Source organism: Sturnira hondurensis, unplaced genomic scaffold (assembly GCF_014824575.4).
Source record: "Sturnira hondurensis isolate 20B ecotype Veracruz unplaced genomic scaffold, ASM1482457v3 Scaffold0006799, whole genome shotgun sequence".
NCBI classification, from domain to species: Eukaryota; Metazoa; Chordata; class Mammalia; order Chiroptera; family Phyllostomidae; genus Sturnira; species Sturnira hondurensis.
The window spans coordinates 540835-557701 of NW_028079430.1; the positions used below are offsets into that span (position 1 = coordinate 540835).

Below are 16867 nucleotides of genomic sequence, written 5' to 3' on the forward strand. Positions count from 1 at the left end.
ACGCCTGGGTTGTGGGTTCAGTTCCCAGTTGGGCTGTGTATGAGAGGCAGCCAGTAGATGTCTCTCTCCCACATCGATGTTTCCCTCTCTTCTCCTTCCATTCTCCTTTCTCTAAAAATAATTTTTTAAATAAATAAGTGAATAAATAAGCAAACTTAGAAAACACTGCACCAACTTCCGCCAAGATGGAGGCGTAGGTGGAAACACTATGCCTCCTCTCACAACCAAGTTTAAAGTCAACAAAGTTTCAGTAACAAAAACGCAGCCAAAACACAGAAAATTAAACTATACGGAAGTTCGACAACAACAAACCATTCAGCCAGACTGGTAAGAGGGGCGGAGCCAGCAGCACAGCGGGGGTTGGGCAGGAAAGATCTCCCAGTGCGCAGGCAGCCCTGGGCAGATCCCAGGCCCAAGGTTGCGACGGGCAGACCCAATGAGGGCACAGGTGGCAGGCTGACGATGGTCACACATTTGTGTGCAGATAAACCAGAGAAGGAGCAAACAGTGAGACAGACTGCGCAGGCCCCAGCAGCGGGAAGCAGCAGAGGGGATCGCCATTGCCCCTCTCTGACTCCGCCCCCACATACAGCATCACAACCCAGCAACTGGGCCGCCCCCCTCTGGTGAACACCTAGGGCTCTGCTCCTCATACATAACAGGTGCAAACGGACCAAAATATGGCTCAAGAAGAACTCAAAGCCCCAGAGCCTATAATTCTAAGTGACCAAGAAATAGCGAACCTTTCAGATGCACAGTTCAAAATACTGGTGATCAGGATGCTCACAGAACTGGTTGATTTTAGTCACAAATTAGAGGAACAAATGAAGACTAAACTAATTGAAATGAAGGGAAGTGCACAGGAAACCAATAGTGATGGAAAGGAAACTGGGACTCAAATCAAGGGAGTGGGCCAGAAGGAAGGAAAAAATGACCAAACAGAAAAGAATGAAGAAACAAGAATTCAAAAAAATGAAGAAAAGCTTAGGAACCTCCAGGACATCTTTAAATGTTCCAACATCTGAACTATAGGGGTACCAGAAGGGGAAGAGGAACAGCCACGAGTGGAAAACTTATTTGAACAAATAATAAAGAACTTCCCCAGTCTGGCAAAGGAAATAGACTTCCAGGAAATCCAGGAAGCTCAGAGAGTCCCAAAGAAGGTGGGCCCAAGAAAGAATACACCAAGGCACATCAGAATTACATTAGCCATGATTCAAATGAAGGAGAGAATTCTAGAAGCAGCAAGAGATAAGGGGACAGTCACCTATAAAGGAGTTCCCATCAGACTGTCAGCTGATTTCTCAAAAGAGACCTTACAGGCAAGAAGGGGCTGGAAAGTATTCCAAGTCATGAAATCCAAAGACCTACAGCCAAGATTGCTCTATCCAGCAAAGCTTTCATTTAGAATGGAAGGGCAGATAAAGTGCTTCTTGGATAAGATCAAATTCAATGAGTTCATCATCACCAAGCCCTTATTATATGAAATGTTAAAGGAACTTATCTAAGAAAAAGAAGATAAAAATACGAACAGTGAAAGGACAGCAAGCTCACAGTTATTAACAACCACACCTAAAACAAAAGCAAACTAAGAGGACAGCTAGATCAGGAGCGGAACCATAGAAATTGAGATCATATGGAGGGTTAGCAACAGGGGAGTGGGAGGAGGAGAGAGGGAGAAGGTACAGAGAATAAGTAGCATAGACAGTAGGTAGAAAATAGATGGGGGGGAGGGCAAGAATAGTAGGGGAAATATAGAATCTAAAGAACTTGATCTTGAGGCTTCAGTTCTAAGAGATCATGTTCATTTTCTTCTGTAATAAACTTAAAAGATATCCGTAAAAAAAAAAAAAAGAACTTGAGACACGTGGTCATAAACTAAAGGGGAGAAGGGGGGAGGGGTGTGGAGGGGAGTGAAAGGGGGGAATGGGACAACGGTAATGGCATAATCAATAAAATATATTTTAAAAAAATAAAATAAAACATCGTACTGACACCATTCATCCAAACGATGGAGCAGTTAAAACCTGGGTATCGGCTGAATGGTGTCATATGAAGTATAATTTTTTCAGAAGGTGTTTTACGTTCATTCCCACTAGAAACAGTGACGGCGAGCTGGCCCCACAGCTGTCCTTGACACCCAGGCAGTGGGGCCGCCCTGCGAACTGCCTGCCTCAGAGAAGGGACTTCAGTGACTGGAGCCTGGAACCGAGGCCCGGAGTCTCCAGTTTACGGTCGACTCTGAGATGCGTTATGGCTCTGGTGTATTTCGTCAGAAAGCAGTCAACATTCTGGCAAATATATCGAGTTGCAAAGCAGCCAAGGCAGGTTGGCTTATAAATAGTTTAGAAGATCATTAAATAGTAACAGAGAAAGAAATTTCATATCCTCCCCGTCTCTGCGAGAATAGAATTACGCCATTTGTTTACCAGTTGGGCTGAAAACCAAGCACACACCGAGAGCAGACGGCACACAGAGTAAGCATCTCTGTTAAAGCACACCCCCGTTCCAAGGTTCCTTCATTCCTCCCAGTGGCCCATCCAGTCGCCGGAGTGGAAGACCCAGAACGTGTCTCACGGCTGGGGACGCTCACGGCGCTGCCGCCCGGGACGGAAACATTGTTCCCCCGACTGACCACACGCTACAGCCACACTTCATCCCCTGCACAAGCTCCTGTGCTTTCAATTTCTTTCCACTTTTATATTTTTTAACTTTTCGTCCCCACTAGATTCTTTTTACCTCCTTAATTTTGGCTTCTCCTGTTCATAGTATAGCAGTGAAAACAGAAGATTAGAACATTGATGCTTACCCATGTTTTAAAAATTGTTATTGATTTTTAAAAATGTATTCATTTGAGAGAGAGAGAGAGAGAGATGGATTTGCTGTCCCACTTACATACGCTTTCATTGGTCGCTCCTTGTATGTGCCCTGCCTGGGGGTTGAACCTGCAACCTTGGCGTATCTGGACAACGCTCTCTCTACCCAACTGAACTACCCCTGGCCAGGGTGATGCTGCGTCGTTTAGAATGATTTAATACCGATTATGTCCAAATCTCACTCTCCCTTCAACGGCTGTCATGTAAGTGGAACAAATCAATGTCTCTCTTTCTCTGTCTCCCCCATCCTTCTCCTCTCGCTCTAAAGTCAATTAAAAAAAAGAAGAGTAATGATGGGATTCAGGACTTAACACCCAACACAAACCCTCTGCATCCTCCCCACCGGGCTCTGTCTGGGCGGCCAGCACATCTCTGCAGGCCCCGGTCTCCCCAGCAAGGCGTGGCCCCCGGGTCTCAGCCGCTCTGTCTGCCACACACATCTAGTTGCTCTCGTTTACTTCGTAGCGTGCACAATTCTCCTGATTTCAATTCTGACTGGTGACTCCATGTTAAAAGTGACTTCACTATGTAATATATCAGACTCTCGTAACATATCAGTAAACTCTCGAGGAAGCCCTCCGAGGCGGGGTCACTACGGAAGGGAAGCCCACACTCAGAGGGACGCGGGGACCCGCTCGCTGCACAGAGGCGAGGCTGAGCAAGGGGCCCGTCTGTGCCCACACCAGGGCTCTCGGCCACGCTCGTCACCTCGGACCATGCGGCGGGAGAGTGTCGTTCACAACCAGAATCCAGCACCAAACTGTGTTTCAAGTGATGTGCAACAGTCTAATTTTTTACAATACTGAAAAGTACTGAAGTGCTTATTATTCACAGTAACTATGAATAAAATTTCTCAAAGAAAACCCACCAGAGAAACTAGCACAATTACCTGATACCTCCATTTTTGACATCAACAATTACCAGTATACATCGTCAGTGTGTTTCATCTCTGCTTCTCCCCGCACCCACAGCCCCAGATTCTTTTTAAGTATTGTACATTCCAGAACGCGTGATTTCACTTCTAAATGCATTCGTGTGCATCTCTAAAAGAGAAGGCGCTGCTTCCAAAACCACGTAACCACAACACTATTTATCGCACCTAAAAAGATGAACAGTAATTGCTGTAAAGTTTAGAAACACATTCCATTTCACGATCATTCTCCATTTCTCTCTGCCTGCACAACTACATCACAAAACGTTACAAAGCCCTCTCGTCCCTCTCAGGGGTTCCTTAGTGTCCAAAGAACTATTCCATCTCAACGTCACAAATCCCAGGGAGGGATGAGAACCTCCGCAGTGAGAGAACCAGATGGACAAAACATTACATGCTCAGCATTTACTGATAACTTACCCTGGGCCACGACCCCTTATATAAGGGAAACAAACCAGCACCTGCAGTTACATAACAATCTGACCGACACAGAGATCGCTGATTGCAGAGCACTGAGGAGGCCAGAGACCTGTTTGGTACATTCTCACTAAAAAATAGCTTCAGAGTTTGAAGTTTCTTCCGGAGAAGTCCTATTGGAATGCATAACCACGTCTGGTCTGCGCTGTGTCACGGACAAAGGACAGGCCTACAGCTTTCCGCAGGCAGTTGGAGTCCGCCCCACCCTCGCTTCCCTACAGCTCCTGCGGAATTAAGAGGCAAACCACTGTGAAAAGTGCACAAGAGAAACATGTACTGGGTGGCTCTGCAGTTGTGTCCAGCGACAGTCAGTGGACATTCCGTCGCACGTGGACTGAGCCGGAGGACGTGCTGGGCATCGGGGCGGCCCCAGGGGGGCTGCTGATCACAGGAGGCGTGGCGGGGGAGGAGAAAACACGTGTCTGCGTGAACGGATGGAGTACATGTTCATGGAGCTGGTGCTGAGGGGCGCACGGGAGCAGACAGGGCCGAGAGACCAGCTGTGGGGTTAAGAAACGGTTTCGGGAGGATGGAGTCTCTGAGCCGACTCTCAGCTACTAACTAAACCAAGAAGGTGGGAAGGGCCTTGAGGTCACAGCGGGCAGCAAGAACAGAGGCACTGTGACCCGGCACAGCAGGGCGTGTCCGGAGCCCAGCGTGCTGGCAGGACTGGGCAGGACTGGAAGTACGGAGGGAGGAGTGGGCAAAGCCCAGTGATGGGAGATTCTGCCTACGATGTAAGCTCCGCCCTATAGGTGACACGGAGCCACCAGCGGGACCCAGGGGCGTCCAACCTTTGGGTGTCTGTGGGCCACCCTAAAAGAAGAGTTGTCTTGGGCCTCACATAAAATACATTGCGACACGTATTCACAAAAAAATCTCATAATGTTTCAGGTAACTTTACGATTTTACATTGGGATGCATTCAGTCATCCCGGCCCGCAGGTCGGACCCCCCGGAGGCAGAGTGGCTGGTTGGCAGCTCTGAGTCCTCTGGTGGCAGATTAAAATGATGGACCCCAGGGGGACGAGACTGGAGAGTCTGAGGGGAGCCCATGGGGCCTGAGCTACCGCAGAGGTGGGGGACCCGGGCGCGGAGATGAGCCTGAGCGACACTCAGGAGGAAGAAGTGGCTGCACGGTGGGTACAGACAGTGACAAGGGACACGTGTCCGTAACCCCCCAGTGTTTGGAGCTGTGCCCAAAAAGGCAGGCTGAGGGCAATTCTTATATCAAAGCTCATTCTAACTATGTTCAGGGTCTTCCACTCGCTTGTACCTGAAAAACTGCTCCGTTTTTCGTAAGTGCCCCCACCTGACCCGAATAAACCTCCTCGGCACCACACCCTAACACGAACCGCTGCCTGCTCCTAGCGCAGTCGGGCGCAGCCTCCCGAAGGCGTTGGAGACACCCAGGGGGCGAAACCTTCGCCGGGAGACATTCTGAATGTCCACTGCCGATGTTTACTGAACACTAAGTTGTCACAGTTCCAATAAAGAAGTCATTAGCATCTAATCACCTTACTAAAAACTGTCTTCCATTCTAGTATTTATGTTTGTGTTTATTTCAGCTTAGTGCAGCGACCAGAACTTCCAGAATGAACGTTAAATAATAACGAAGCCAATATTCTTGCTTTGTTTCCAAACGCATCAGAAATGTCATTAATATTTTACCATTATATATTAACCTGGCTATTAGTTTACCATGCTTAGAAAAGTACTCACACATTCCGATGTTAATACCCATTTTTTAAAAGGCTCATTTAGAAAGATCACCACCTGAAAACCAACTCAAAAAGTAGGCCATCCAGCCACATCACAAAATCCATCTTTGACCACCGAAGATCTAGAAGTATTTTTCAACTTTACAATATACCTGCATTATCTAAAGTTACAAAAATCGACAGTAACTGTGACCTGTTCCGCAGAACAACAACGAACAAACTGCTGCCTATAACTGCTCTCTACTATCCTTTTTGGTAGCAGAGAGAAAGGACAGAAACCACTAGCGGCACCACGACAGCGGCGAACTGTGCTCACAGGAGGCACTGCCTGCGGCTGGCGGACTCGGAGCGTTTTCCGAGTCAGACGTGAGACGCTCGACCCACACGCACGACCGAGGAGGGACTGGGAAGCACGCGCGGGACGGCGCGGCCTTACCTGTAGCGAACATGGAAAGAGCGCTCCTCCCTCAAGCTCAGCACTCCCTCCTCCATGGAGTCGCAGCGCAGGCCGAGTGCGACATGAAACGGGCCCTTACGCGCCGAGCCGGGCGGAGCGCTGTCCACTGAGCGCTGTCCACTGAGCGCGGCCGTGAGCCGGTGTTAACGCGCGCCAGGTCTTCCTTATTGATAATGAAAGGAGGTCAGTGTCACACAGCTTAAAGGTTCAAAGTGTGTCCCACATCCTCGCACTCCTGGCCCTTCCGGAGGCACTTCAGCAACAATTCTGCAAAAGGAATACAAGACGCTTCGCTTGAAGTCCTGTTCTCAGAAAGGGCCCGAACCCCGGCGGGACAGAACCACACAGGCCGGCCGACTGCCGCCCATGTGGTCCCCGAGGAGCGCACCGAGGGCCGGGCTGTCCCCGGGGCGCTTCCAGGTGAGGGTGGGAGTGGGATTTATTTGAGAACCATACCTAAGTTTAATTTTTAAAATGGTGTGAAATACAATTTTATCAGTATCTTCTATTATAAAAATACAGAACACGTATGACATTATTATCTAAACACAAAATTATACTTCAAGCTTTAAAAAACTATTAGTTAATAAGCAAAATGAAAATTCAATAATTTTTTGAACAAGTTGATTCTAAACTGTAAATTTATTTCTTCAAAGAAGATATTTGTGCTGATATCTAGATTATACCTGTATTCATTTGCTCTCAAATTATAGTCTATTTGAACTCTTTAAAGCCTTTAAAATGTTTTTATTATATTGAGCAGGTATAAAAAAATTTAGGCTGGCTGGTGTAGCCAAGTGGATTGAGCACGGGCCTGCAAACCAAAGGATCGAGGTTCGATTCCCAGTCAGGGCACATGCCTGGGTTGCAGGCCAGTTCCCAGCAGGGGACTCACGAGAGGCAACCATACATTGATATTTCTCTCCCTCTCTCCTTCCCTCCCCCTCTAAAGATAAATAAATAAACTCTTTTAAAAAAAGAAAGAAAGAAAAGAAGGGTTACTAAGTGTAACTGCTAACACACATTTTATTATAACCTTTTTCTAATAAGCTTTTTGCAACTACCAGTCAACTAAAGAAACAATAAATTTCTAAGCATAGCTCAGAATGGTTCTAGACTCCAAATAAATCTGTATCTTAGAGGCACATCCCCAGTTAGAAGACTTCCCAAGTGTATTTGAAATTAATTCTCATGGGTCATTAGGAAAGGCATCAAATACATGCAAAGTAAACACATAATTTCAAACTCATTTTTATTCTTGGCAGATTTTCTTAAATGCAGGTACAGAGCTGTAGACATTTAAAATGTAAAACAATGGCCCTGGCCGCTGTAGCTCAGCGGATTGAGTGCGTGCCTGCAAACCAGACGATCGAGGTTCGATTCCCAGTCAGGGCACATGCCTGGGTTGCAGGCCAGTTCCCGGCAGGGGACACACCAGAGGCAACCATACATTGATGTTTCTCTCTCTCTCTCCTTCCTTTCCTCTCTAAAAATAAATAAATAAAATCTTTTAAAAAATTTGAAAAATAAAATGTAAAACAATGAATGTAATAACTTCAGCATGTGAAGTCCAAAAACAATTCCAGTAATATAAAATAAGAATTCCTTTTCCTTTAAAAAAACAAAAACAAAACAAAAGGCCCTGGCTGCCGTGGTTCCGTTTATTGAGTGCCACCTTGGGAACTGAAAGGTCGCCAGTTCGATTCTCAGTCAGGACACATGCCTGGGACTGCAGGCCAGGTCAGGTTCCCAGTAGGGGGCGTGCAAGAGGCAGCCATATAGTGATGTTTCTGTCCCTCTCTTTCCCCCCACTCTGAAAATTAATAAATAAAATATTTTTAAAAATTCCTTTTCAGCCCTGGCTGGTGTAGCTCAGCGGATTGAGTGTGGGCCTGCGAACCAGATGAGCGCGGTTCGATTCCCAGTCAGGCGCATGCCTGGGTTGCAGGCCAGTTCCTAGCTGGGGATGCATGAGAGGCAACCATACATTGATGTTTCTCTCCTTCTCTCCTTCCCTTCCCCTCTAAAGATAAATAAATAAATAAAATCTTTAAAAAAAATTCCTTTTCATTTTCAAACGTTTACACCTAAAAGCTAACAGTCCAAGAACTAGCCCACCACTATCTTTCCTCGTGCAGAGCTTTGCTCTCTGTAGTTTCAGTTACCCGCCGTGCTGTCCAAAAATAGTAAAGGGAAATTTCCAGAAATGAACAATTCATAAATTCTAGATGCATGCTGTTCTGAGGAGCCTGGTGAAGTCTCTCACCTCCCCCTGAGCCAGCTAGGAGCAAGAGCCATCCCCGTGGTCCACCGAGTGGTCCCACCGCCCAGTCGCTTAATCGCCTCCTCCGTTATCAGATAGACTTCTTATCGCAGGGCTTGTTCAAATCACCCTTACATCGCTCAGCAGTGGCTCCAGCATGCGAGGGCGGGGATGCTGGCAGTTCAGATGTGCCAAAGGGAAGCGGTAACGTGCTTTGTTAATGGGGAAAGGTGTGGGTGTATAGGAAGAACAGGGCATTGACACACACAGGGCCGGTGCTCTCCATGGTTTCAGGGATGGAAGGGGGGCTCTAGACCTAGTCCCCTCAGGATAAGGGGGGTCTGCTGTAATTGTAAACTTGCCTGGTTTGGTGAGGAACACATTTTTATCCATCACACAGAGCTAAAAGGATACCAACGAAGTACACTCCCTGAATAACCAAACTACTAATGAAAGCCAAACATGAAATTTCAAACTAGATAAACCCTAACACAAAACGTGATCTACAGGAACAAGATCTGAGCCTCTGACTCACCAGCGCCGTTGAGCCAGGAGCCATGACTGAGGGCAGGTGTCCCCCCACAGGAGAGCGGACGGGCACCCCTGACCCAGCGGTCCTCTCCCGGGGCCCCGCACCCAGCACAGTGGACTGCAATCACTGCCCACACAGCCCCCTAGTTCTTGGGGTCTGCCAGCCCGTGGGAACGTGGGAAGAAGTTGCATACTGAATGCTTTCGGGGGTTTGGGGCAAACTAGAAAGGGCTCTACTTTTGAATATACAGGAAGTCCGTCTGGATTACGCCAGGGACCACACTGATTCAAACTGCTGCTTTGTAGCTCTGTCCTCAGTGAGCATAATCATCCGACAGAGGATGAAGCAGATGCTTACAAATGTCAAGGGCAAAAGGAATCTTACTTTTATGCAAAACCCCTCATCTTGGCTGCATTTTCCCTGTGAAGCTGCTATCAACTCAAAAGTCCTGCTCCAACAAATCCCTTATTCGTATTTAAAAATATAAATAGGTTCAACCAAAGGAAAAAGGCCTTACATATATGCATTAGAATTAGTACTTTTATCCCTGTTGGTTTTATTTCTCATCAAACTGAAGCCCATAGTCTACAAATACATAATATTAATTTTCCCTCCTACAAAACGATTTTAGAAGTGATCTTTTTAATCCATTAGTAAAATTAATAACCTTTTGAAGGAGTCTAGCTTGCACGAGGAAAGTGACTTCTAGCTAATTATTATAAACACAAAATTATGGATACACAGAAGTATTATCGAGGTTATAAAAGACACGATGATGCCTTTCGAAACAGACATTCTAAACTTTTTAATCAACGCCAACTATATTTTCGGTGCTTTCCAAATGACCGCTCAGGTCACAAGACCAGGGGATCCCAAGAAAATGCCCACAATCCACAAAGCACTAACCATCCCCACCAAGATCCCTTTCTGAAAAGAACACCGAAAGCCCTGCACGCAGTCCTTGCCCTTTCGTATCTGTATGTAATCTCTCACTAACAGATACCAATTTACTTCCTCGTTTTTATCATTTTAGGGCCTGTACAAATCATTGGACCAACATGACGTAATAAATAGAAGCTCAAAGAGGTAAAATTCAAGAGTCCTATGAAAATATTACTATGCCAGAAAGGGAAAAATACTTATTGGTAAACAATGGGGAAAACACAACCTCAGAAAAACTGGTTATCAAGTCACCAGAGAACATGACCCGCTGCCACTATGCTAGTTAGCCATCAGCTCGGACCAATCACAACGCAGAGTGAAGCAGAAGCTGCCACTATGCTAGTTAGCCATCAGCTCCGACCAATCACAACGCAAAGTGAAGCAGAAAAGTTCCTCTCACCTGAGCATTGTTCCTAAGTTAGTAAAGGGCAATACATCGGCTCTCTTAACATCACGTTAACAAGGCAAAGCTGCTTAAAGTGCATTTTAAAGCAGAAATAAGTCCAGACCCAGGCTGGGTAGCTCAGTTGGTTAGAGCGTGGTCCCCATACACTATACAGCTCAGTTGGTTAGAGCGTGGTCCCCATACACTGAGGCTGTAGGTTAGATCCCTGCTCAAGGCACCAATAAGTGAAACAACAAATAATGTTTGTCTCTCTCTCCTCCTCCCCCTTCCTTCCTCTCTCTCTCTCTCTCTCAAATCCATAAGTAAAAATTAAAAAAGAAATCCCAAATGCAAAAGGATTATAAATGCCTAAATGGGATCCACAGAGTTTGAAGATGTAATTTTTCATAGGAAAATATAACTGTCTCCTCCCTCCAAAAGCGACCCCATTCTTTGGAAACATGGTTCTGTTCAATTCAGTAGTGCTGTGTATGAGATCACATGGGAAAAATACTTGCAGGTAAAAAGGACTAAGGAGAGTTTTCTGGAAGAAATAAAATCAGCAGGGCACCTTGCAGGACGGGCAGACCCTGTCAGGCAAATGGAGGGAATGGCTCAGAGAAAGGGGGGGCCACACGCAGAGGGAGCGCCAGGGCAGGCACCCCGACTGGGAGAAGGGGAAGGGGAGCAAGGAAGGCTCTAAATTACGAGGGACTCTGACTATGTCTGTGGCTGAAACATATGTTTGGCCTTGTATTTGCAGAATGGGGGAACTTAGACCCTTTTCAACAAAGAAATAGCAAAGCTGGATCTGCGTGAGGAAGAGAAACTGGCAGCAACATACAGGGCAGGACAGGGAGACAGAAAAAAGACTGCAAAAACCACAGAAGCAAATTGCTTTGTACATAATTGATGTCCAACAAACTTTTTTTTTGATTTCTTGCCTGGGAACAACAGAACGCCAAAGCCACAAACACTCCTACACTAATGAGGAAACCACACTTTAATATATTTCTGCTCCACAGCAAAGAGTACATTCATACTCATGTGAACAACTCAGGAAAGTCTTATTTTTTTTTACAATTTTTACAAAGATGATTAAAAAGGGTATTGAAAATATTATGGGATTTATAAGGTATTGAAAAAGACAGTACTCCTGCAAGAAGAGCTGAAATATCTCTCTATACAGAAACAAAACACAGCACCTTCAGGCATCTTAAACATAGGATTAGGTTCCGCAAAATGGCATCCCGAGACCCGGAGAAGGTTCGGACAAATGCCCCCAAGCAACGCGTGCTCTGGGTTTAAATACCCGCACAGAGACTTACTCGACTTACTCGTTACATGATCTCAAGCTCAACTCTGAGAGTTGGTTTGGGCGCAACAGGACTTAGCCAGCATGTGCTGTGATGATCAGAGACGATTTATAAAGCACCCACTCCAATGCCTGGCGCCGGTACTTAACAAAAGTACTCCAAGTAGAGTAGTATAATGATAACAGCTACTGCTATTAATTATTTTTTTTAAAAAGGCAGTGTGGGTTAGGCTAGATTGAAAATAGTCTAAATCTACGGCACGGTTTTCATTTTGAAATTCCTGAGAACTCATAAAATTGTATCTTTTCATTAATATTAGCAAGACTTTATGTTTCAGAACAAGGCCACCTAAAAAAATCAGTATCCTATCTTTGCTCTATGTAGCCAAGTACTACGTCAGAGATTTAAATTAAAATATAATATTTGTAACACGGCCTGCTAATTTAGTAACAGCACAAACCACAACTGCTTATCTAGCCAAAGAGGATTCACGGGGAACTGCCTCTACCACAATACCACACGAGTGTTACTTTGTATCCGCTCCACTCCTGTAAATAATAGCAGGAGAGCGCGTGCCAGAGCGAACCCACGGTAAGGAGGACCGCGGCGTAGGTGTGAGACCGCCCCTCTCACCCTCCCTCCCCTCTTCGCGCGCCCCCCACGTCACCGACAGCCGTCTCCCCGGCCTGTGGCCGGACGCTTCTAAACAAGCAGCCAAAGCTGCTCCTCAAACAGCGACGGCGCAAGCAGGGGCGGCTCTCACCGGAGGCGATCGGACGGGCGGTTATGCGGTTCTCCGCGCAGCGCTCCTGAAGTGGCCGCTGGAAAACTCGGTGCGGTCGGCGAGTCCGCCCCGCGCACGCCCTGGACACTCGGCGACGAACCGGCACGAAGGCAAGCCAAGAACCTCCTGCGTTTAACTCGACGCGAGCGTTGAATTATGCATTAGGGCAAAATTTCCACCCTTCCTCCTGTTCGTCCATGGATTTCAAATGACACTAGTTAGAAGGATCTAACTGGTTACCATTAAAATAAAGAATTGACAGATCGGCCCTTTACACCTCGAAGATATTTTATAGACTTTCAGGAAAGGGCTTTCTGAACATTCTATGTTTGTTAAAACTGGTTGCAGCAACGACCAATTTCTACGGTAAGTCGACAGGTGGGGCCCGCAAGGTCCGGGATTGAAAGGCGGCAAACGCAGGTGTTCGGCAGAATCTGCACCGCCAGGTGCAGCCGGCACGCGAGCTACCGCAGGTGGGCGCGCTCCGCCTGGGATGACGCCCCCCGGGGTCTCTGGCTTTTAACCCGCTGGTCACTCGACACTCGGTACACGAGCAGTCACTGCATCCTATCCTACTTTTTATGTTAAAATACCAGCGAGGGCATCGGTTCGGCCTGACTCCTACTTTAAAATCTCCAACAAGAACGCAGTCGAGTCCGGTCCCGGAGCGGGCGGTCCCCCGTCCCCGTCCCCACCCCACCCCCGCGCGAGTCTCCGCAGACCGCCAGACCTCTTCTCGCCGCGAACAAAGGCGGTCGCGCCCGGACCTCGGACCCCAAGCACGCCCCCCACACGCACACACACTCCCCGTCATCTCCCTCCGAGGGGCGCCCTCAGACGCCCCTCAAACTCACCTCTCGGGGGTCGGCGAGTCTGGAGAGCGCGGTGGACGCGGCACAGCGGCCGCCTCGGGCGACGGAGGGGTAGCCGCGTCCCCTCCCCGAGGCTGGTCCGCGGGTTGCCCGCCCGGGGCCAGGCAGGCACACCGCCGGAGGACGGAACGCGCCCCCCGCCCCCAGCAGGTCACGTGAGCCAGAGCTCCCAGGACTCTCCTCGCCCGCCCGCCGCGTCTCACCGCCACCCGGGGGTCCTGCTGCGCCGCCCGCCCCTACCGCGCCCTCTGCGCATGCGCCGCAGTGCCACTGGGCTCCCATTCAAACCGACAACGCCCCGCGTCTTTTGGACCAGCCAATCGTCGGCGCGGGGGGGCGGGGCGAGGCGGGGAGGGGCGGGGTTCTGCGTGTCTGAGCAGGACCCGGGGGGATTGTTCCGGGACCTGCCTCCGAGCTTGAATTTGAAGTTGCTTTCCTGGTCTTCCTTAAGAACGCTTTCCTTATTTCGTCTTCAAACACTAATGGGTGGGAGGAGCGACAAATATTGTCCAGAAAGAGTTCTTCAGAGAGGGTCTCGCCCAGAGCCTTTTAAAAGACGGGAGCCCCAAACAGGCGCTTCCTGCCCTTAGGGCTCATCCAGGCCTGGAGAACGAGCACCCCAAGGATTTGCGGTTGTTGAAGAAAAAAGAGGGCTCTGTGAGAGGAACAGAGGGCCCGTGTGAAAGTCTGAACAAGGCGGCTTCAGTTCGGGGGGCTGTCACAGTCCTGGCGTGTCCAGCTGCTAAAAAGCAAACTTCTGTGGTTCCCGGGAAAACTGGGTGGCGATGTTACTCAGTTACAGGCAGCTACGTTCCAGGTACACTGGGAAGAACTTTGATTTCCATTCACTTCCTCTCCATATTAACTTATAAAAAAAATAGGTCTCAGTTCAATACCAAGACTGGAGTTCCTCTGGGCTAAAGAATCTGATGGATTGAATGAGATTATTTCTCGGATAGATATTTCTCCACAAATGAGATTTAAATGTTTCTGCAGCTTAAAAATATGTCCAAGAACCCCCCCAATTGACCAATTAAAAATTTTTCTTAAAAGAAAGAAAGCCCCATTCATAACTCTCTGAATGGTGGTCATAACCAGTGATCCAAACACCATTTCTCTTATTAGGAACATCTTACGGGAAATCGGTTAAAAAAACAGCTTTAAACTAGATTGGCATCAAACTAGATTTACATTTGAGTTGTGTCTCTGCCACTTACTGGCTGGCTGAGCATGAACAAGTTACCTCTGCCCATCAGCCATAGTTTCAACTGTAAAACGCCGATAATAACTCTTCTTCCCATAAGGGTGGTTGTTATGCATTAGTGAGGTAAGTTTTAGGTGGTTAACATAATACCTGATTGCTCAAATAAATGATACCTGTTATCATCATTATCAACGAGTACCTTAACGTCAGGTACTTAAAAACCACAACTGAATTAGTTGGCTGTGTTATCTCAGAGGTAGGATTAAGTTTCCTTCTTACTCATAAATTCTTTTCTGAGTGTTAATATGAGAGCCACAAAGGAAGAACAATATAGCAAGCTCAACACATCCAAATGAATCATTACTTCCCCTTTGCAAATCTTCTCTGGTGTCTGTGCATCAAACCTACAGTAGCTTTCTCCATCTTAACTCAAGTTGAAGTATCTTTGAAATGATCTCTTTAAAGGCTTCTATCAGATTATGCTACTCTTCTACTTGAAAAATGTTAATGACGTTGCATTGGATTTAAAATAAAATCTAGATTCCCTCCCACGGCCCAGAAAGCCCTGAGTCACCTTGTCCTGCTCACCTCTCTACCCTCCGGGATTGCCCTCTGCTCCCGGCTCGCCGCCCTCCAAGCCCACAGGACATCGTGGGCCCTAGAACAGACCAAGTCTCAGGGCCTCTCCGGGCCCTTCCCCTGGCTGATCCCTCTGCCTAGATATTCCCCTCCAGCCTCTTTCAATGGCTGGCTTATTTCCAGCCCTCAGCTTTCAGCTTAGTCATTACAATATTCAGCAAGTATTTCATCTCTGCTACATGTCAGGAACTGTTCTAGGTGCTGGGAACATGGTAATGAGCAAGACAGGATACAGCCTCTGCTCTCCTGGAGTTCCATTAAAGTAAGTGACGAGAAAAATGTCTGATTGCGATGGCTATCGGGCAGAGAAGTCCAAGGAAGGTGATGTGAGTATGAGTGACTAAATGCCTGCTTTACACTGAGGGTCAAGGTAAGACCAGTCACTGTGAGAAGATGGTATTCAAGCTGACAGCTGAATTGCAAGGAGCCAACTTCCCAGCAAAGCTCAGGGAAGAGCACATTAGGCCAAGGGCACGGCTAATGCAAAATCCTGTGAGGGCAAGTTTTGCGGGTTTGAGAAGTAGGGAGAAGGCCACTCTGCCTAGAGTAAAGTGAGGGAGAGAACTTTCCAGACGAAGTCACACCAGGCCACATAGAGCCAGGGTCATGCGTTTGGGCTTTCTTTTCTAAGTGTTACAGTAGCCAGTGGAAGATTTTCAGCATGGGAATAACTTCATATGTATTCATTTTTAAAAGAGCACTCTGGCCCTGGCTGGTGTGGCTCAGTGGAGTGAGCGCTGGCCTGCAAATCAGAGGGTCACAGGTTCCATTCCCAGACAGGGCACATGTCTGGGTTGCAGGCCAGGTCTCCAGTAGGGGGCACTCGAGAGGCAACCACACATTGATGTTTCCCTCCCTTCCTCCCTCCCTTTCCATTCCTCTAAAAATAAAAAATATAGATATTTAAGATAAAAAGTTTTAAAAATAAATAAATAAAAGAGCAAATCCAGAACTTGAGACGGTCTACAGCTAACCCACACTCTTCATAAACGTCATCGTCATGGAAAGAAACAAACTGAAACAAATGAGTCTCAATGGAGTCCTGAATCAGAAAGAGAGAGAGAACAAGAGGCAGGCCATAAAGCAATGTCAGACACAACTGGGGAAATTTGAATACAGACTGTATATCTGATGGTACTATGGACCAACTGTCAATTTTCTTAACATGGGACATGGAATGATGGTACTATAGGAGAAGGTCTTTGTTTTCAGGAAAGGCAAGCTGAACTAGCTAAAGGTAACGCACTATGACCTCTGCAACTTACATTCAAATGATTCAGCACGAGAGAGAGAAATACAAGTCAAAGTCAACAACAGAGTCTAGTTGAGTGTGTGTGTGTGTGTGTGTGTGTGTAGATATATATTATTCTTATACTATTCATGTATTCTGCTTTTACCTTCTCTGGAAACCTGGACTTTTCAGAATCGAAAGTGGTGAAGGAACTCTCCTGTAGAAGACCATTTCTGAC

At 47.2% G+C, this 16867-nt stretch overlaps 1 protein-coding gene across 1 annotated transcript in view; it reads right to left on the reverse strand.

Moving 5' to 3' along the window:
- The window catches only part of GPSM2 (G protein signaling modulator 2), a 36783-nt gene extending 23026 nt beyond the window's left edge, over nt 1–13757 (reverse strand). Inside the window, exons 1-2 of the mRNA XM_037050430.1 lie at nt 13538–13757; nt 6441–6728 (exon numbers count right to left, since the gene is read on the reverse strand). Coding sequence (XP_036906325.1) covers nt 6441–6496 — 56 coding nt within the window. The 5' untranslated portion in view covers nt 6497–6728; nt 13538–13757. The remainder of the gene's footprint in view (nt 1–6440; nt 6729–13537) is intronic.
- Nucleotides 13758–16867: the final 3110 nt, after the last annotated feature.